Source organism: Sorex fumeus, unplaced genomic scaffold (assembly GCF_029834395.1).
Source record: "Sorex fumeus unplaced genomic scaffold, SorFum_2.1 ptg000067l, whole genome shotgun sequence".
NCBI classification, from domain to species: Eukaryota; Metazoa; Chordata; class Mammalia; order Eulipotyphla; family Soricidae; genus Sorex; species Sorex fumeus.
Genome location: NW_026606124.1, coordinates 2,507,987 through 2,528,139, shown reverse-complemented (window position 1 = coordinate 2,528,139; position 20,153 = coordinate 2,507,987). Strand labels below are relative to the sequence as shown.

Below are 20,153 nucleotides of genomic sequence, written 5' to 3'. Positions count from 1 at the left end.
CACAGGAATAAGCTCTAAGTACACGTGTGTGTACTTGTACACACAAGCAAAAATTAAAATTAGGGACTGGAGTGACAGTACAGCAGGCAGGGCACTTATCTAGCACGCTGCTGACTGGTTCTGTCCCTGGCATCCCCGTCTGACCCCCTGAACTCTGCCAGGCGTGGTCCCTGAAAGCAGAGCCAGTAATAAGTTCTGAGCACTGTTGAGTGTGGCTGGCCTGAAATCTAAAAAACAAACAAAACTCCCATTAACGTTAATCACTTAATCACTTAACTTCCCGTTAGTCGTCGATTTGCTCGAGCGGGCGCCAGTAACGTCTCCATTTGTCCCTGTCGCGTGCTAGTGTAGCCCAATGGCATCTGTTCGCTCTGGGAACATGAAGGGCCTCAAACTGATCGTTCATGATCTTGACGAAGAAGTCTGACCATCTGGTAGGTGGGCGGCCACGCGGTCTTTTGACATCCCATGGAATCCAGTCGGTAACAGCTCTAGTCCAGCGGTCGTCTTTAAATCTCATTATGTGACCAGCCCATCTGATTTTCGACACCTTGGCAAATGAGACAGCGTCCCTGATCCTTGATCGTCGACGGATGTCAGAACTCCGGATTCGTTCTCTCATTTGAGTGAAACGTGATATTCCAAGCATAGCTCTTTCTATTCTTCTTTGGGAGACCTGAATGGCGTTCTCATCTTGTTTGCGTAGGGCCCAGGTCTCTGAGGCATATGTTAATGCAGGAAGAACAGTGGAATCAAAGAGATGTGCCCGGAGCCGGAGGTTCTTCGTCCTCTTAGCTATTTCTTCGACGTTCTTGAAGGCGTTCCAAGCCGCTCTCTTCCTCCTGTGCAGCTCGGGTGCCAGGTCATTTGTCATGTTGACCTCTCGACCTAGGTACACATAGCTGTTGCATTCGGAGATGGTCATTCTGTTGACAGCGAATGGGGCGTCAGGAACGAGGCTGTTTCTCATAAACATTGTCTTCGTGAGATTCAGCTGTAGTCCTACCTTTCCACACTCACGGTCAAAGTCGGCCAGCATTTGTGCCGCTTGGCTGATGTTTGGTGTTACTAAAACAATGTCATCAGCAAAGCGGAGGTGGTGTAGTTGCCGACCATCTATCTTCACTCCCATTCCTTCCCATTCCAGTCGTCGCATGATGTTCTCGAGGGTGGCACTGAAGAGTTTCGGTGAAATGGTATCACCCTGCCGCACCCCTCTCTTGACATCAACGATCACTTCTTTGTAGAATGGTGAGATTAACGTTACATCTCTGTAAATGTTCCATTGTAAATGCCCCAACCGATGAACTGTGTGTGCAGGTGGGACGGATGGGCGTGGAGGGGAGGAGGAGCGGGGATGGTGGTGAAAATAGTGGTGGAGATAAATTCTGATCTGGGGCCGGAGCGATCGTACAGAGGGAAGTGTGTTTGCCTTGCACGCGGCTGGGCTCGTCTCCAGCATCGCCTATGGTCCCCTGAGTGCAGATCCAGGAGTTCGAGAACAACCTAAGAACGTCGCTGGGTGTGAGACCCGCCCCCGCAAAAAAAAAAAAAAGAAAAAATAAATTCTGATCAGGAGGCCAGGCTCAGGAGAAAGAGCAGCAGAGACCCCGAGGAACTGGGTTCCCCTTCGACAGCGAGGACAGCGGCCGGGCGCGTGGGCTGGACTACAACTCCCAGAAGGCCGTGCGAAGGCACCGGGCCGACCCGGCCCACGTGATCCTGTGCGCCAATAGAATCGGCGGGAGCGGCGGGGCGCTCTCGCGGGACTTGGGGGCTGCCCGAGACGCGCCTGGCGCGGGTGAGCGTTCAGAGTGGGCTCCGCGGCGGGCCCGGCCGGGGTCTGCTCGACCCGGGGGCCCTTGCTCGAGTCGGGGTCTGGGGCCACGCGAGGGGCTCTGGGGCCGGTGGGAGCGGGCCGCGTCCGAGTCGACCCCTCGGTGGCGCCGATGCTGCGCCCGGGGCTGCCCCGGCCGCCGGGCCTGGGGGTGGGGGGTGGGGGGGTGGCAGGCGGCTCGGGCTGGGGGGAGAGCGCGGGGTCCGGGGGTTACTTTGCACGCGGCGACCCCGCTCGGAGTCATCCCTGAGCACTGCTCACTGAGACACCCCCCCCCCCGAAAAACAACAATAACATAAGGCGGCTCTGCGTTTTCCTTACGTTAAAATAAAGTTTAAGGGGAAAAAAAAAAACCCCAAAACGAAGAGCGTATTGCGGGTAGGGACCCTTGACTTGCATGCAGCTGACATGAGTTGCAGGAGTGATCCCTAAGCAGAGCCAGGCGTGGCCTGGAAACCAAAACACACACCCCAAACTGTCCCATGAATTTGCTTCCACGATAGCCATCCAGGGTATGAATGATGTTTTTTGCTGGGAGTTGTCACTCAAGGAACTGTGGTCAGGTGGAGGGTGGTTAGGGACCCTAGTGGGGAGTCTTCCCCAGCTGCCAAGGCCCTATGAACTACTTCTTCTCCCCTGGACCCCCTCCACACCCGTGCCTAACAGCCTTGCTAGCACTGTGTGTGATGGCACGTCATCTAGATGTCTGTCATTTAGAGTATGTCCCCACGGTGTGTGGCCTCGAAGAGAGGGACCTAACGGGGTTCTAAGCTGGCCTTCAGGGGCTGCAGGCTAGCACGCCTGCTTTTGGCCGGAGAACAGAGCAGTCTTTGCAGAACCACAGGCCCGTCTGCACTCTTTGGAAGTGAGTGCATTTCCCCAGGGAAGGAGGCCAGTGTTTTTCTTTGTGTCACTGTGTTTAGGGGCGGAGTGGTACAGAGCTACGATTGTTCATCATTACTAGAGCAGAGAGTAGAGCAGGATATTGGGATAAGGACAGGGATAAGGACGCGAGAGGTTTCATTTTATTTATTTTGGGGCCACACTCAGCGGTGCTCAGGGCTTACTCCTGACTCTGCTCAGGGGTCACTCCTGGTGGGTTTGGGGAACCACATGGGATGCCGGAGATTGAAACCAGGTTGGCCTCATGCAAGCTGTCCCTGCTGTACTATTGCTCTGGCCCCAGGAGTGAAGGATTTTGACTTCAAACCGAAGGATTTGAGCCCTGAATAGATCCTGATATATGCTCACCCTTACCTCCATGTTTTATTTTGTTTTGCCTATGCCCCAGAGCCTCATCATTCTGTTTTTGTTTGGGGGTCACACCTGGTGGTGCTCAGGACTTACTCCTGGCTCTCTGCATGGGTGTCACTCCTGGTGCGACTCTGATGACCGTAATCAGTGCTGGGAATCAAACTAGGGCCAACTTCGTGCTGAGCAAGCACCTTTAACCCCAGTACTGTCCTCTGGCCCTTCCTCATTCTTGTGTCGGGTTGGGTCATATCCTGCTGGCCCTTTTCAGCCCTGCCTCTCCCTTCCCCCCTATGGTATTTTTGAAACCATAAATTCTGCCCTAATTAGACTCATCGAAGATGGAGACTGAACCATCACAACAGCCTGCCCGAGCCAGAGATCTCAACTCTGTCTGGCTTTCTGACGTATTGTGTTTTCGGTTGCGGCTTACCGGGGTGACTGGCACTCTGGAAGCTGGAGGTCCAGTAATCACAGCCTTTAGCCCATGCCTTTCTGCCTGCCATCCTTCCCACTGCTGAGATACCCTCGGAGGGAGGTGAGCACGGCTCGTGGAGATGAGGTGCTGTCTACCTAGGTGTGCAAATCAATGGATTCATAAGAGTTGAAGAGAAAAAAAAATGACCTGGGGCCGGAGCAATAGCATAATGCATTGGGGGTTTGCCTTGCATGTGGATGACCCGGGTTCGATCCCTGGCATCCCATATGGTCCCCCACGCACTACCAAGAGTAATTCCTGAGAGCCCCAGAAGTAACCCCTTGAGCAACACTTACCCAACAACAACAAAAAAAACAAAACAAAAAAAAGAAAACAAATGACTTGCTGGTTTGAGATTTGATTTTTTTTGGGGGGGTGCAAACAGACTCAACTCTTGCCCACTGTTGCCTTCCCTGGGAGTCCAGCTGGAACGGATTGGCCTTCATGTGGGTTACGGGATGTACATGCACTTGCCCCGCCCTGCTTGTCTAGACAGGCACTGAGGCTGGTCCTTAGCTAAGCTTGTGGTCCTTAGCTAAGCTTGCTCAGCAGGCTGAGTGCAAGTTTTGAATTTTTCCACCTGCTGCTTTGAGGAAGCTGTTAGATGTAGTCACTGCCCCGGCTTTAACTGACTGTGAGGTTCCTGTTCCTTCGTAACCTGTTCCTTTTTGCTTGTTTTCAAGCCACTCTGGTGGGGCTTGGGCCTTACTCTGGGCTCTGTGCTCGGGGGACCCTAAGTGGTGCCAGGGGTTGAATCTGGGTCAGCTGTATGTGAGGCCAGCGCCTTCTCCACTGTCCAATAACCTGCTCTAAAGAGATGATATCAACTGGATGTAGAGATGCAGTTCAGCTTCCGGTGTGGCAGGAACCTTCCTGCCCCAGAACCCATCTGCTGGTGTGGAACAGGTAGAGTTTACAGGTGATTTGAGTGCCCCAACCATCAGCTCCTGTGCTATGGGAACTAACCAGCCTTAGCGTCAGTTTGGAGAAGAAGCTGCTGGGTTGCCTCTCTAGACCCCGTGGCTGGCTGCATTCTTCTGGCCTGGTGTGGACTTGGTTCTGCTCCAGGCAAGCATGGCTCTGGCTGGGGTCCCCATGCAGAAATTGGGTCTTGCACTAAAGGAACTTGCCTTGTTTAACTGCTGCTGAGCAGGGCCGAGGCCTTTTGGAGTCCTGGGCCCACCAGGTAGAAGTCAGGCCGTGGATCCAAACACGACGCACAGCCTGTGTGCATAGGCTCAGACCCGCATTAACTGCATCCAGGCAAGCACCCTAGCTGCTATATTACTGCTCTAAGCCCAAGTGAGGGTGTTTTTGGACCACACCGGACAGTGCTCAGGGATCACTCCTGGCAGTGCTTAGGGACCTATCTGCAATGCAGGGATCAAGCCCGGGTCAGCCGTGTGCAAGGTAAGGCCTTCCTTCCCGCTGTCCTATTTCTCTGGCCCTGTCTGACCTCTTCAGAAGCTGCATGCTCCCAGTTCAGGAATCATGGCCTCTGAGCTAGCGTCTAACAAGGGGCGCAGCACATTTTTGTTGAGTTTTGGAATGAAGAAGTGCTGCTTGTTCCGAAAGGGCTTTTGGCTTTTGTTTTTATTTATTTTCTGTTGCGGGGAGGTGATGCCCGGTGGTGCGTGGGGGCTCCTGGCTCTGTGCTTGGGGTTGCTCCCAGCAGTGCTGGGGGACCATGCAGTGCCTGGGGGATGGAACCTGGGCCTCTGCGGCTACAGCCTGAGCTCAGCCCACTGAGCTGCCTCTCCGGCCCCCTGGCAGAGCTTTATGGAGTCCCGTCCTGACAGGCTGCCTGAACGCAAAGGCCTCACAGTCCTATGGAACCCAGAGCCTCATGTCCAGAGGGCACAGCCTCAGTGGAGAGGAAGATCCATGTCCTCGTGGGCGTCACCGGGAGCGTGGCAGCCCTGAAGTTGCCTCTCCTGGTGTCACAGCTTTTGGCCATTCCCGACGTGAGTATCCTGGTGACCAATTTGCCACCACAGTCTCAGAACCCACAGTGGGGGCAGTGCGGTGTGTGGGGGGTTTCTTTTTCTCCCTCCTTCCTTCCTTCCTTCCTTCCATCCTTCCTTCCTTCCTTCCTTTCTTCCCTCCCTTCCTTCCTTCCTTCCTTCCTTCCTTCCTTCCTTCCTTCCTTCCTCTCTTTCTTTGGTTTTTGGGCCACGCCGAATGGTGCTCAGGACTTATTCCTCACTCTGCACTCGGGGATCCTCTTGGCAAGACTGGGGGCACCTTAGGAGGTGCCAGGGATCAAACCTGGGTCTCTGCATGCAAGTCAGTTGCTTACCTGCCGTACTGTCGCTCCAGCCCTGGTTTTCTTTTGCTCAGCGGGGGGTTGCTGACAGCTCTTTGTCCACAGATGTGTGGTGGCCGGTATCAGTGGGTTCCCGTCCACGAGCCACCAACCTGGGAAGGTGGCATGTTCTTGACCCCTGCCCTGCCCTAGTCATCTGCATGTTGCAGTTCTGAGCCTTCTTCAAGCACCGGAACCCCAGGGACTCGCGGGTACCCTCTGCTCTGGGTTCACACTTCGCTCCTCCTGGTGTTCAGAGGTGCCTGCTGCAGCGATGGGGGTGGCAGGGGGGAGGTGGGCAAGCTAGCTTCCTGGCTCGCCCCCTCGATTTGGACTGGTGTTATAGATTAGAGTTCCAGAGCACATTCTTTTGAAAGCCCCCGTCAAGACTTTCAGCAGGGTAAAAGCGGCCTTTGGTGGGGTACCCCAAGTCTCTTGTTGATCCTCTGTCCCCCCTCTCTGTTCTGGGGGCTGGCCAGGCTTCACCCGGCCCCTCTACCCGCTGTCTCCTACACAGGCACTTCCCAGCTGGGCCTTCCTGGCTGCTTCTGGCCCAGTGGCTTTACTTCCCTTTCCTTCTGCTTTGGTTTAGTGGTTGTAAGGAGTCTTGCCCTCTGAGGACAAGGTCTAGAAATGGGCCTAGTAGAAAAAGTGGTTCAGGGCCAGAGTGAAAGTGCACAGGGGGAGCTGGAGCGATAGCACAAGTGGGAAGAGTGTTTGCCTTGCACACGGCTGACCTGGGTTCGATCCCCAGCATCCCATATGGTTCCCTGAGCACTGCCAGGGGTAATTCTTGAGTGCAGAGCCAGGAGTAACCCCTGTGCATCGCCGGGTGTGACCCAAAAACCAAAAAAAAAAAAAAAAAGAAAAAGAAAGTGCAGTGGGGAGGGCATTTGCCTTGCACACAGCTGCCCAGGGTTGGATCCCGGCATCCCATATGGCCCCCAGAGCACCGGCAGGAGTGATTCCTGAGTGCAGAGCCAGGAGGAACCTTGAGCACAGATGAGTGTGGCCCCCCTATGCCCCACCAAAAGTGGTTCAGTGGCCCCTGAGCGAGCGCAGTCTGGTCACTTAGTGGGGAGGTTGCAGAACTACAGGGTGCTGGGCACAGGTCTGTGAGGGTGCAGTGGGACTGCCCGATGGGGCTGGATGTCCAGCAGGTGGCAGTGCTCACTCGCAGATGGCCTGGGCCGCTCCTGGGCTTCCTTTCACTTCCCCAAAACTTCTGGGCCACAAAGTCCCGCCTCGCTCCACCGCCCCTGAGGCTGGCCGCCAGGGATGCCCGCCAGGACCGCAGGGGGAGGCGAGGGGAGGGGAGGGGAGCCGCAAGGCCCCTCCGAGGCCGGCAGCGCTGGGGCCTGCCCCGCCTGCCCGCTGGGCGGGTGTGGCCACTGGCACGGGCAGGCGGTGAGGGGCACTGCCCCGGGGAGGGGCCTTTCCCTTAGCCCCAGAGCAAGTGGATTTCCGGCCGGGCGGGTGGGGGCGGAGCGCCCTATCCCAGGAAACAGATGGGCAGCCTCGGCCGGCTGGAAGCAGTGCCCCTTCCCCCAGGCCCCGCGGCCGGCCGGGTGGCCTGGGGGTGGCCTGGGCAGCGCCCACAGGCTGCTACGGGCCAGGGCTTGGCTCTCCCCCTGCGCCGGGTGGGGGGAGGCTGGAAGGCGGGCAGCCGGGTGCCCGGGACCCCGGGGTGGGCCCTGCTGCGTCCTGGGCGCAGCTTCTGGCACTCAGGGCTCCTGGGTCCTTCACCCTGTCCTTCCCCTTGCTGCCCACCCTCGGCCAGCCACGTGGCACGAGGAGCAGGGAGCCTGGTGAGATGGGCGTGGGGAGGAGCCCGCACCCCTCCCATCGCGCAGGAACGGCCCATGCAGGAGTCTGGGTTGGCGTTGGGGGCCCCCTTATGCCATGGGGCTCACCCTTCCTGCTCAGCTCTTCCTGTTTAAGGCTCCCCCAAACCCTGGGGGGTGGGGAGGCTCCAGGGTGACCAACAGAGAGGGCTGCAGTCAGCCTGGGACCCACCACCAGCGCAGCTCCCAGAAAGCTGTTGCATTAAGTACGGGGGAGCCGGCCCACAAGTCCCTTCTTCCTGGCCTGGTTTCCTTGTCCCCTGTAAGTAAGTGGGGGTGGGTACTCTGACCACCGCCTCCCAGACAGCCCTCCTCCCCCCCAGCCCTGGTCGTGGAAGTCTAGCCGTGTGCCCAGGAAGGACAGACACTCAGCTGGTGACAGGGAGCCGGGGGTCCCTGAGTGCCTGAGTGCTGAGCTGTGACCTGCTCCCCCCACCCCCAGCCCTCCCTAAGTCCTGTCAGGACCCTGAGGGCTGCCCAGGGCCAGGGAAGGAGGGAGGTGCCAGGCAGATCCTGCTTTCCTGGGGACCAGTTGGCAATTTTGACGGTAGTGGTTTACAACCCCCCCCCCCCCCCCCCCATCCCACCCACAGCTCTGCAGAAATTTCCTGCCTGTTTGCCAAAACTGACCTGGACTCAACTGTCAATGGCCTTTTCTTTTTTCTTTTTGGGTCACACGTGGCAATGCACAGGGGTTACCCCTGGCTCATGCACTCAGGCATTACTCCTGGAGGTGCTCAGGGAACCATATGGGATGCTGGGAGTCGAACCTGGGTCGGCCACGGGCAAGACAGACTCCCTACACGCTGTGCTATGGCTCCAGCCCCTGACAGTGGCTTTCAACCACAGCCTCCCCGCCAGGAAACCTTTGATCTGGGGGAGGCAGAAATGTTCACAGGCCTTGGTTAGCACCTGGGGCTGAGCCCATGGCAAACTCTGGTGTCTGGTGAAGGAAATGCTTTATTGCCTGTGTGCATTTCAGGACAGAGAGAGTGCTGGCCTTGCTCATGGCTGGCCCCAGCATGAGCCCTGAGCACTGCTAGGGGTCACTGTCAGAGCCAGGAATAGCCCCTGATCGACACCAGGTATGGCCCTACCCAACACCACCCCTAGTTTCTTTCAGGACAAAATCGGGAACAGTGTCCAGAAGCAGAGCTCAGGTACCTTTTGGATAGTGGGGTGCCAGGTTCTGGTTCAGAAGATTTGGGGAGGGGTCAGAGAGATAGGACGGTGGGGAGAGTGCTTGTCTTGCAGGTAGCTGACCTTGAGACCTGGGTTCAAGTCCCAGCAGCCCCTATGGTCCTCTGAGCACCGCCAGGAGTAATTCCTGAGCACAGAGCTAGGAGTAACTCCTAGGCGTTGCCAGATGTTGCCAGATGTTGTTTAAGAAATAAACAACAGTAACTCAAACATGATCTATATAGATACACACACACATGTATGTAGACATAGATCTATTTGTCTGTCTATCCATCTATCTACCAGTCTGTCACATCCCATGTTCCACCCCTGGGGCTCTGGAGACCTTTCGATAGAGGAATGAAAATGTCAGAACAAAGTCCAAAGAACTGATGAATCAGGTAAAGTAACATCCCTCTAAAACCAGAAAAACTGGATTAGCGACCCCCCCACACCCCCCACTGGGCTCAGGGCGACTGGCAGTGGCTGCTTCATGGGATCAGGGCAGAGGCAGGGGGCAGCATGGCCCCTCACGCTCCACTGTACTGGGACATAGGCTCCAGGAAGCTCTCCTTCGGGGAGGATGGTGGTTGGGCCAATACCTGGCGGTGCTCAGGGCTTACTGCTGGCTCTGTGCTCAGGGATGACTCCTGGAGGTGTTGCTCAGGGAGCCTTATGGGGTGCCAGGGATCGAACCCAGGTGAGCTGCGTGCAAGGCAAGAATCTCTACCTGCTGTACGATGTATGGCTCCGTCCCCCCAGGGAGTCCCTTTCTGGTGCTGGGGTGGGAGGCTGAACTGGGCCCGTGCTTGGCACTTGGGCCATGAGGAATAGGAATCTGAGACAGGGACGGGGGTGCAGAGGGAATGAAGGGGAGCACAGAGAGGAAGAGAGCCCCGAAAGAGGGCCCTACTGCAATCAGGAGCGGTGCTGAGTTGCTGAAGGCTGGAAGTTGGAAGTTGGGAGTGGGGGTCAGTCTCTTTGGAGGCCGTTCGCCAAATTTCATCCAGACCCGCTCGGTGCTGGGAGCCGTCTCCCCTGGCCCCTGAGCTGGGGCAGGGCCACATGGCAAACGGTGCGGTGATTGGGTTTGAGAGGAGACAGGGGTGTCCTGTGGGGAGAGGAAGGCAGTGAGGGAAGCTGGTGGGGAGGGAGGTGTCTGGGAAACCCACTGTCGACGGAACCAGGAAAACAGTGCTTGAGGTGGGGGAAGATGGCCCAGGGAAACCCGGGCTGGTGTGGACAGAGCATCCCAGCAGGGCGGCAGGGAGGACACAGAAATGAGGAGGACTCTGGAGGCCTGTCTTGTGTCCGTCTTCTCTTCCGAGTTTGAACACAGAGGAGGGACCTGAGTCCAAGTTGAGTTAGTTGCGCCTATTGGTCTGTCCTGGGGCACCGAGGTCAGCATTGGTTTGCAAGGCAAGCGTCTCGTCCTACTGTAGGTAGGTAGGTAGCAGGATGTGTGGTGACCGAGGAGGGCTGGGGCTGAGGGTGTCCGAGCACCTAGAACAGGTGCTCTGGGCTGGAGCAAAGTATGAGCCCCACAGCCCTGGCTCTCTTGCCTCTGGGTTTTGGGGTGGGCGGACAGGTGGGTGGGGAACTCCGGGCAGCGCTCAGGGGCCACTCCTGCAGCTCTTCGGCCGACCAGGCTAGCGGGGACCCAACATTTGGGACTGTCTCCCCACCCCGCAGCCTTTTTGTTTTCTGTCTCTGGAACTTAGCCTTGGATTTACATCTCCCCGAGCTGCGCTTTCTCCACTTTCTCACCTTTCCACTACAATCTCCTTATCTTTCTAGAAGTTTCCTTCTAAATTTAGCTTGCACGGCAAGTACCCTCCATGCTGGACTTAATCTCTCCAGTCCCCAGTACGGTCCCCTGAGCCTGCCAGGAGTGATCTCTGAGCACAGAGCCAGGAGTAAATCCTGAGCATGTGACCCAAAACCAAAATAGTAATAATAACAATGATTTTGGGGGAGCACCCCTGGCGGTGCTCAGCGTTTACTCCTGACTCTGCCTCAGGAATCATTCCTGACACTGCTCAGGGGACCATATGGGATACCAGGAATTGAACCCAGGTCAGCCTTATGCAAGGCACATGCCCTACTGACTTGTACTATGGCTCTGGCCTCTAATAACAATATTTTTTTTTCTTTTTGGGTTACACCCAGCAATGCACAGGGGTTACTCCTGGTTCGTGCACTCAAGAATTACTCCTGGCTGTGCTCAGGGGACCATATGGGATGCTGGGAACCGAACTCCAGTTGGGCAGGGCAAACGCCCTACCTGAGTGAGTGCTATCACTCCAGCCCCTGTCAGTGTCACTGTCACTGTCCTCCCGTTGTTCATCGATTTTCTCGAGCGGGCCCAGTAACGTCTCCATTGTGACACTTGTTAACTGTGTTTGGCATATCGAATACGTCACGGGGAGCTTGCCAGGCTCTGCCTTGCGGGCGAGATCCTCTCGGTAGCTTGCCGGGCTCTCCGAGAGGGGCGGAGGACTCGAACTCGGGTCGGCCACATTGGCTGTGTGCAAGGCAAACGCCCTACTCGCTGTGCTATCGCTCCAGCCCACTCCAGCCCGGGATGGGTATTTGATCATTGTCTAATTGAAATCCAAGCACAAAAATTTGTAAGTCTACAAGTGTACCTCATGGTGTTTCACTAATAAAAATTAAAAAAAAAATAACAGTAATTTTTTAAAAAATTTAAAAGTAAGCCTAACTTCAGCCTTTTGTATTTTACTGTTTATAATTTTAATTTCCAAGAGCTCTTTGTTCCCTGAATGTTCGTTTATTAAAAAAAGCACATGTCCCCGGTCCTTGTGAGCAACCCTCATCTTTCCCAGGCTGCTAATTAATCGCAGATTTTTGTATTTTCAAGTGCTTCCCCTGGTGTTTCTATTTTGTGTTTGTTTATGTGGTTAATCTCTTTGACTTGCCAGAGGGCTTTCCTCTAATATCTGATAATCCCTGGCTCGTCTGTGGGCCTCAGCGGCCCAGAGTAAAACTGGCTGTCAGAGCGGAGCAGGGGCCCAGGTTTAGAGTCTGGACGCTCCCAGTGGCTGCCCCTCCTGGGCCTGGCACAGCAGGGAGGGCGCTTCCCTTGCACATGGCCGACCTGGGTTCGGTTCCCATTATCCCTTGTGGTCCCCTGAGCCCTGCCAGGGGTGATCCCTGAGCCAAGCCAGGAGTAAGTGCTCAGCACTACCGGGTGTGGTCCAAAAAGAAAAAGAAGAAAGGAAAGGTGGGGTGCCGGTGGCTAGCAGGGTATGTGCCTCTGCTGTGTCAGCTGCCCCAGTGTGGCAGGAGGTCAGTATTCTGGCAGGGGCGGGAGCCTTGCTGTGATGGGGGCACCCCTGCTCTGGAAGCCCCTGCCTGGCCTCTGGTCTCTCCAGGGCTACCAGTAGCTTCTTTTGGAGGGTTCAGCCTGTTGGTGCTCGTTCTTCTAATTGGTTCTGTTTGGGAAAGACTTGCAGACTGCTCCTAACTGTTGTCACTTGCCTGTTTTTTGTTTGTTTGTTTGTTTTTAAATACCCTCTCCTCTTTGTTGTTGTTTATACCTTAAAATATTACTTGACTTGGGACTGGAGCGATAGCACAGCGGTAGGGCGTTTCCCTGGCACGCAGCCAACATGGCCATCACAGGTTCGATTCCCAGCATCCCATATGGTCCCCCGAGCACCGCCAGGAGTAATTCCTGAGTGCATGAGCCAGGAGTAACCCCTGAGCATCGCCGGGTGTGACCCAAAAAGCAAAAAAAAAAAAAAAAAAAATTACTTGACTTGAGCCCGGCAAGCTACCGAGAGTATTCGATATGCCAGACACAGTAACAACAAAGTCTCCAATGGAGACGTTACTGGGCCCGCTCGAGCAAATCGACGATCAACGGGAGGGCCTTTACCTTTTTTAAAATTTTAGTCAAGTAGATTTTGTGGGCATGAAAAGCATTTAACCCACCAGAAAGTTTCATTTTTGTATTTTTGTTTCGTTTGGGGGCCACACCTGCAGTGCTCAGGGCTTACTCCTGGCTCTGCATTCAGGAATCACTCCTAGTGGTGCTTAGGGGACCAAATGGGATGCCAGGGATTGAACCTGGGTTGGCCATGCGAGGCAAGTACCCTACCCCCTGGTACTATCACTCCAGCACCTGCACCTTTTGGGGGCGGAGTGTGTGGGTGGGGGGCATATTTGGCAATACTCAGGATCTGCATTCAGTAGTTACTCTTAGTGGTGCTCAGGGGACTGTAAGGATGCTGGGGAGTGAACCCTGGGTCAGTTGTGTGTGAGGCAAACGCCCTACCCATTGTACTATCTCTCTGGCCTCTGCACCTGACTTCTTAAAAAAAAAATGTTGCTTCAGTCACCGCTTCTTCCATCTGCTATTCTTGTCTGTTAACGCTCAGGTTGGGGGTCTCATGTTTTAGTCCCCCCCTCCATCTCTCTCTCTCTCTCTCTCTCTCTCTCTCTCACACACACACACACACACACACACACACACACACACGCTTACTCACTCACTCTCACACTTTGTTGAGCTCAGCACCCAGCCACTGTACCAGATGTCATGCCTGTGAGACCGGTGCTGTCCCCGAGCCCCCTCGCTGGGGTCCCCCACTCCTGCCCTCGTCACTGCGCCGTGCCTCCAGGTCCCTATGGCATTGCTAGGGGCAGGTTCTGGAGAGGCAGCAACCAGCTTCTGAACCATCTTGTTTGGAACCAGTCATAGCCAGTCCAGGACTGTCCTAGCAGGCTGTCCAATGCCAGGGGGAATTGAGTTCACAGAGTCCAAAGGTTTGGTGCAAGTTCAAGGGACAGGGAGAGTGGAGTGGCCGGGAGCTGCCCCGTGGAGCGGCTGTGCCGGACCTCAGCTTCTCAACCCCCCCCTCCCGCCCCTCCCAGCTCTCTGCTCCCGGCCCACCAGAGCTTCCTGCGTTCTTTCCCACGCCCTTTGTCCCCTTCAGCATGTCCCACCCCGCCTGTCTTGTGTCTGTAGGATTACCGCAGTCTCCTAAGAATGGCGGGAAGGTCAGACTGTCCGCCTCCTCCCGCCCTCCCGCCCTCCCTCCCTCCCTCCCTCCCTCTCCCTTCTTCCGTCCTCTTCCTCCCCTTTGCTCTCCTCCTTCCCTGAGCTGCCGCCTCTGCCCTGGGAAGCCCTGTGGTAGGTCACGCGGGCTTGGTTTCCTAGTGCCTGTCTGCATGTGGGGCCCTCGGGTCCTCGTTCCTAGAAGGACGCAAAGGCACGCCTGCTTTGTCACCGGGCACCGTGTGCGTGCGGCATCCTGCAGGCCCAGGCTGTGCCCCGGCCAGCGTTCCGCGGCCATGGGGTCGCAGGGTGACCCTCTGTCCACAGGTTCGTCCTGGCCCTCTCGGCCTCCCTTCTTGGCCTCCTTCTGCCTCCCTGTACAGGGGCAGGAACCTGCAGCTTTATATTCCCTGGGCGGTTGGTGACTCACCCCTCCAGGCCCTGGGCTCGGAAGTGCCGACCACACCTGGTGGGCCTGACCTCCGGGTGACAGCGGAGGAAGTTGCGATGCAAATGTGGGGCTCTAGGGAGTCCTCCCCAGCCCCGCCGGCCCTCCCGGGGCCTCTGGGCCTGGGCTCTGCTGACACGTTCTGTCCCTCCCTCCCCTTGATTCTTGGTGACAGCTGGAAGTAGCGGTGGTGACAACCGAGAGAGCCAGACATTTCTACAGCCCCCAGGATGTCCCGGTCACCCTCTACAGTGATGCTGACGAGTGGGAGGTCAGTGGCAGGGGGCAATGTACCCAAGAGCTCCATCACGTGTCCCCCCATCCCCACACAGGACCGAGGCGGCTGCTGACTCTGGGCCCCAGTGACAAGAGCAGCCAGGCCAGCCTCGAGCCTGCTGGCGGTGGTGGGGTCTGGGCTGGCGATGAGGAAAACATCTGTGTGGCTCTGGCCCGTGGGAGGCCTGTTCTCCTGCCGGCTGGCCCCCTGCTGGGGCTGGAGCTTCCCGGCCCTTATCTGGCTGACGAGAGCGGAGGAGCTGTTCCCACCAGCCCATGCACGGGGCTCCGGGGTCAGGGCCGTGGCTCACCGCCTTCCCACGCCCGCCCCCGGGCTGTGGGGGCCTCATGCTCCCCCGCCGCCACCTCAGCGCGGGCGAGTGTGGGCCTCCCCCAGCTGCGCTGCCAGGCGTTTTCAAACACTCTCGGCCCAGAACATTTCTGGCTGGCCCGTCTTCCCCACCCGTCCGTCCCCTGGCCGGGACAGCCCCAGCATCCGCTCCAGCAGACGGGCCAGAGCTCCCTGCCAGATGGCAGTTCTCTTGCAAACCGCCCAGAAAGGGGATGGCGGGAGAGACAAGGAGCGTTTGTTCCCTCGGGCCTGGTTCTCCCAGGCTGTTGGCTCCCCCGTCAGTGCTCCCCTGGAGCGGCCGGGGGGCCTGCCGTGGGCTCCAGTGACCCTGTTCCCTCCCCGCTGCCAGATGTGGAAGTGCCGGACCGACCCCGTCCTGCACATCGAGCTGCGGCGGTGGGCGGACCTCCTGCTGGTGGCACCCCTGGACGCCAACACGCTGGGCAAGGTGGCCAGTGGCATCTGTGACAACCTCCTCGTGAGTGACTCCCATTGTCCCTCCCTGTCCCCGGCCTCCCTCCGGCTCGGCGGATCTCCAGGCGCCCAGGATCTGAGGGTTTCAGGCTCCACCTTGCTCAGATCATGGTCCGCAGCCCCGTTCTCCTCTCCCCTCCCTGCCTTGCCCCCCCGCCTCCGCCCAGAGCCCCAGCAGAGGGGCCGAAGCCCGGGGACCCAGTGACCTGCGGGCGCCTTCCTGGGCTCCCCGCCGTCCCCCTCTCGCCATCTGCTCGTCCGCAGGCCTGCCTGATAAGCGCGTTCACTTCCTCGAGGCGCTCTCACGCACGCCTATCTCTGCCGTCACCCTCGCCACAGGCCCCACTGTGGTTTTCCTGTCTAGGAGGGAAGGCGCTGAGCCGCCGAGAAGCTTCTCAGCTGGGCAGGGTGGACAGTGGCGGGTGGGGCAGGAGGAGCCCAGTGACATGTGATGGGGATTGTGGTGGTGGTGGGGGGGGCGGACACGGTGGGCCCCCGTTCCCCCAGGCTGCTGCGCTTCTCCGAATGTTCTGGAACGACTTACACACGCTCCTCCCCTGCCCTTCTGTCCACGCCTGCATCTCCCACGAGCAGGTCTGGTGGCATAGACACAGGGAGCTCGCTGTCTGCACGGCAAGGCCTTGGGTGCCCCAGACTGGCACATTTGGTGCTGGGGGGTGCAGTCAGCCCTTTGAGAACGGAGCTGCCACCCCGCACAGCTCCAGGCTCATTGTGGACACACAGTAAATGCTTGTCATGGGGGTAAGGCAATTAGCAGTTTTATTTTCCCAAATAACCAGGAGCTCCACTACTATGAAGAAGCAGCGGATAAAGTGGGGTGAATATTCGTTTGTTTGTTTTTAGGCCCAGAGAGAGTACAGAAGTCAAGGTGCTTGCCTTGCACGCAACTAATCCTGGCTCAAATCCCCAGCACCATGTATGGTTCCCCAAGGGTGATACCATCAGGGTCACCCCTGAGCACTGCTGGGTGTGGTCCTAAAACAAGCAAAATTTAGGGGGCCCCACCCTCAGGGCACACTCCCAGCAGTTCCGGGAGGACCCTGTAAGCCAAGACTCAGGGCAAAGTGTGTGCCCTGCCCTCTGAGCTCTCTTCCTAGACCAGGGTCAGGATTTGGGGGGCCAAGCAGGAGATGGGTCCCCTTACATGCTTGGTGAGGACACTGGAAGTTCTTCTCAGAGAAGCTGTTCATGATTTGGGCATCATTCAAAGAGCTCAAGGACCAAGAGAAGAAAGACCAAGCAGCAGACTGTGGCCCAGAGCCAGGCCGGGCAGGGGGTGGGGGTCGGGGGTGGTCACTGATTTCCCATAGGCTGATTAGTGCAACAGGGCAGGGAGCAAGTGAGGCTTGGCCCTGGTGGCCATTGGGTCAGCTTTGCGTCCCACCAAGCCCCCATCTTCACTGGACTGGCCAGCAACCACCTCTGGGACAAGCATCCTCCAGGAGTTACACCACCCCCACGGCTCTTGAAGGCCAGCCCGCCTCCCTAGAACTCCACCTCCCTTGTCCTTCCAAGTCTTGAGGTCTTTGGGGTTCCTACCTCCTGACCCGCTAAGCCCTGGCAAAGCCCCAGGAAGACCCCCCAGGTCTTTGCCTCAAAGAGGTTTTTCTTCAGGTGCAGACACAGATGTTTCAGGGAAGCTCAGATCTGGCGAAGGGCCTGATCCCGCCAGCCCTACCCACAGCTCCAACCTCTCGTGAAAGGTCCCCTTCAAGCCCTGCTCTGCGCCCTGCATCATCTCTTTCCCTTCCCCAGCCCAGGGGCCGTGAGATCAGATGAGGCGGGGCTCTCCTCGGGGTCCCAACGGCCTAGCAGGCCCGAGCCATGAGGTGACTTCTCTGGGTCTCCTGCAGGGGCCAATCTGGGACCCGCATTGGCCCACAAAGTGACCGGCCATGGTGGCCTCTTGCTGTCAGAAGGTTGGAGGGCATCGTGGTAGACCCAGGGGGCCCCATGTCCTCACTTGGAGGGGAAGAGCTGGAGAGACATTTGCATGGGTGTCTTGGGCTTCTGGCCTGGCCATTGTGCCTTGGTTGGGGGGCACGTAGCGAGAACCCAGCTTAGCCTCCAGCCCAGCACCCCACGCAGAGTCCAAGGCCCTTCTAGGCGAACTCCTGCTTCTGCAGAAGCCGCAGGTGGCCCTGGGCCAAGAGGAAGTGAGACAAACTGCCCGTTCAGAGCCCTGCTGGGAGGACCAGCTGGAAACTGAACCAGGGTCTGGGAAGATGCGACAGGCCCAAGGTCATGTCCCTCCTTCCCAGGCTGGGCCAGCCACCGGCAAGCCTGGGCTCGGGCCTGCTGGCCACACTCAGCCTTCCTGTGCCCACTGTCTCCCCAGAGGCCTATAGGGAGTGGTGCCCACGCCAGGCAGAGCACGGGGGCATGGCTTCCCGGAGCCTTTGCTTTCTAAGCTTCGGAAGCCCTTGGGCAGAGAGCGCTGCGGGCTAGGAAGCAGCTGATCCACCCCAGCTGGCCAGTGTGCTGTGGGCAGGGCCAGAACCCAGGGGGTGGTGGCCTCAGTCCTTGACCCTTGCTTCAGGGTGCCACCCCTCCTCCAGGGCCTCCCCACGTCACTGTGGGAGTGTGACCTTGGGTCCTGCAAGCAGTTTCCCAGGAGTGGCTCCTTCCCAGAGCCCCAGTGACGGCTTTGCGAAGGGGAAAGCATGTAGTTTGTTTTGGGGGGGGCCACACCTGGCGGCGCTCAGGGTTTACTCCTGGCTTCACACTCAGGAATCACTCCTGGGAGTGCTCAGGGGACCGTATGTGGTGCTGGGGACTGAGCTGAGTTGGTCGCATGCAAGGCAAGCGGTGCTGTTGCTCCGGCCCCAGTGGGGCAGGTATTTACTGGTGCACTTCAGCGACCTCAGCATCCAGCCAGTGTCAGGGCAGGCCGGTACGAGGCTGCTCCTCAGCTCGGTGGGCTGCCTCCTGCCCACTGCCCCCGTAGCTTCTGCCCTCCAGGAGGGCAGCTGGAGGAGACTGTCAGCCTGGGGGGAGTCTGTAGAGGGCCTGGGCCACTGAGCGCTTTGGAGCCTGTCAGGGGGTGGGCCCTGAGCTGGGGGCTGGCGGGGAGGAGCCCCCTGGTGGTCCTCTGTGCCCGGCATGCAGCCCGGAGGTGGGAGGTGGCAGGCCCAGCGAGAGTGGAACCCCCCATGCCTGGTGCTTCTTGGCAGACGTGCGTCATCCGGGCGTGGGACCGCAGCAAGCCCCTGCTCTTCTGCCCGGCCATGAACACCGCCATGTGGGAGCACCCCATCACGGCACAGCAGGTGAGCCAGCTCAAGGCCTTCGGCTACACGGAGATCCCCTGCGTGTCCAAGAAGCTGGTGTGCGGAGACCAAGGTGGGCATCAGGCACCGGGAAGGGACTCGCTGGGGTGGGGTCCGGGTTCAGTGCCCGCTGCCGTGACCTGGGACAGATCTGATCCCTGTGCTCACTCTCTCCCCTGGGGAACAGGACCGATTCCTCCCTCCTGGGTGCAGGGCCAAAGCTGCCCAGATGAAAGTGGACCTGAGTGCCCGGCTGTCTCTGCGATGTGGTGTGAACAGCATCACTGCAGTTTCTGGGCTCCTGGGGTGTCTTGGGAGGCTGGGAGGGCTCTGGCCTGGGCAGAACATTGGGGGGCTGGTGGTGTGACCCCGGCGTGGACACAGCCCAGCGTTGTTCTCTAGGTCTGGGGGCCATGGCAGAAGTGGACACCATCGTGGATAAAGTGAGAGAGACCCTCGGCACGTGCTGCAGCTTCCCTCAAAGCTGACCTGGGGATTCTGTCCCTCGTGTCCCTCATGTCCCTCGGTGGCCCCCTGCTTTCAGGCCAAATCGGGGAAGAAGTCAGTCACATCCACTCCGGCTGCGTCAGACCAGGCCTGGGCTTCATCTGGGGCCTCCCGGGGACTGCCCTGCCCGGATCCTCCTTTCCGCCAGGAGACCCCGGCTTCCTGGAGCCTCTTCCCCTCCTCCTGGCAGGGGCCGGGGGACCTGGAACTTGGATTCTACGATGTGCCTGGACAGATTTCTAGAAATAGCTGCAGCTGGAGACTCCACCATGGCTGGCCCCTGATTGGGAATGTGGAGCTTCCACTTCTCGGGGGCAGGGGCGGGGGTGCCCAGAAGCCACCCAGAGTAAGGAGTGGATGGGACCCCAGAATCCCCACAGGCTGTGGAATGTTGGGGTGCTGGGGATTAAAGAAGCTAGCCGCTGGGGAGACTGTGTCTGTCCTAAATGGCCCCGTCGGCTCAGGGCCGGGACTCCCTGGCCTCCTGGCAGGTCTCACTGCCCCCCTCTCCCCGGTGTCATTGGGAAGATTAAATGCAGTGACCGGTGCAGGTGCTCTCCAACCCCCAAAGCTGCCTTCTCAGTGGGCTCCCCACATGGGTGCTAGCCCAGACTCTCGTTTAGGGGGAAATGTCACCCAGCCCGCGCTGTAGTGACAGTCCCCTGGCCTGGGTGTCCGTGTCCTCTCCACAGCACACATGAATGGGCAGTGGACTCCTGGGAGACTCCAGTGCAGCCCAGAAATCCTCAGGGGGACACTGGAGTGATAGTACAACAGGCAGGGTACCCAGGTTTGATCCCCAGCATCCCATATGGTCCCCTGAGCACCACCAGGAGTAATTCCTGAGTGCAGGGCCAGGAGGAACTCCTGAGCATCACTGGGTGTTACC

The 20,153-nt window shown here is 58.2% G+C and overlaps 1 protein-coding gene across 2 annotated transcripts; it reads left to right on the top strand.

Annotated features, from left to right (window-relative positions):
- Positions 1–1,776: 1,776 nt before the first annotated feature.
- Positions 1,777–19,554, top strand: PPCDC (phosphopantothenoylcysteine decarboxylase). Of its 2 annotated transcripts, XM_056128778.1 has the most exons (6): positions 1,783–1,801; positions 5,340–5,530; positions 14,541–14,636; positions 15,343–15,471; positions 18,662–18,830; positions 19,160–19,551. In XM_056128778.1, the coding sequence occupies exons 2-6, from the start codon at positions 5,396–5,398 to the stop codon at positions 19,243–19,245; spliced, it is 615 nt and encodes a 204-aa protein (XP_055984753.1). In that variant the 5' UTR covers positions 1,783–1,801; positions 5,340–5,395; the 3' UTR covers positions 19,246–19,551. The 2 variants fall into 2 exon arrangements, with proteins under 2 accessions (XP_055984754.1, XP_055984753.1); XM_056128779.1 differs by lacking the exon at positions 14,541–14,636 and having other exon boundaries at positions 1,777–1,801; positions 19,160–19,554.
- Positions 19,555–20,153: the final 599 nt, after the last annotated feature.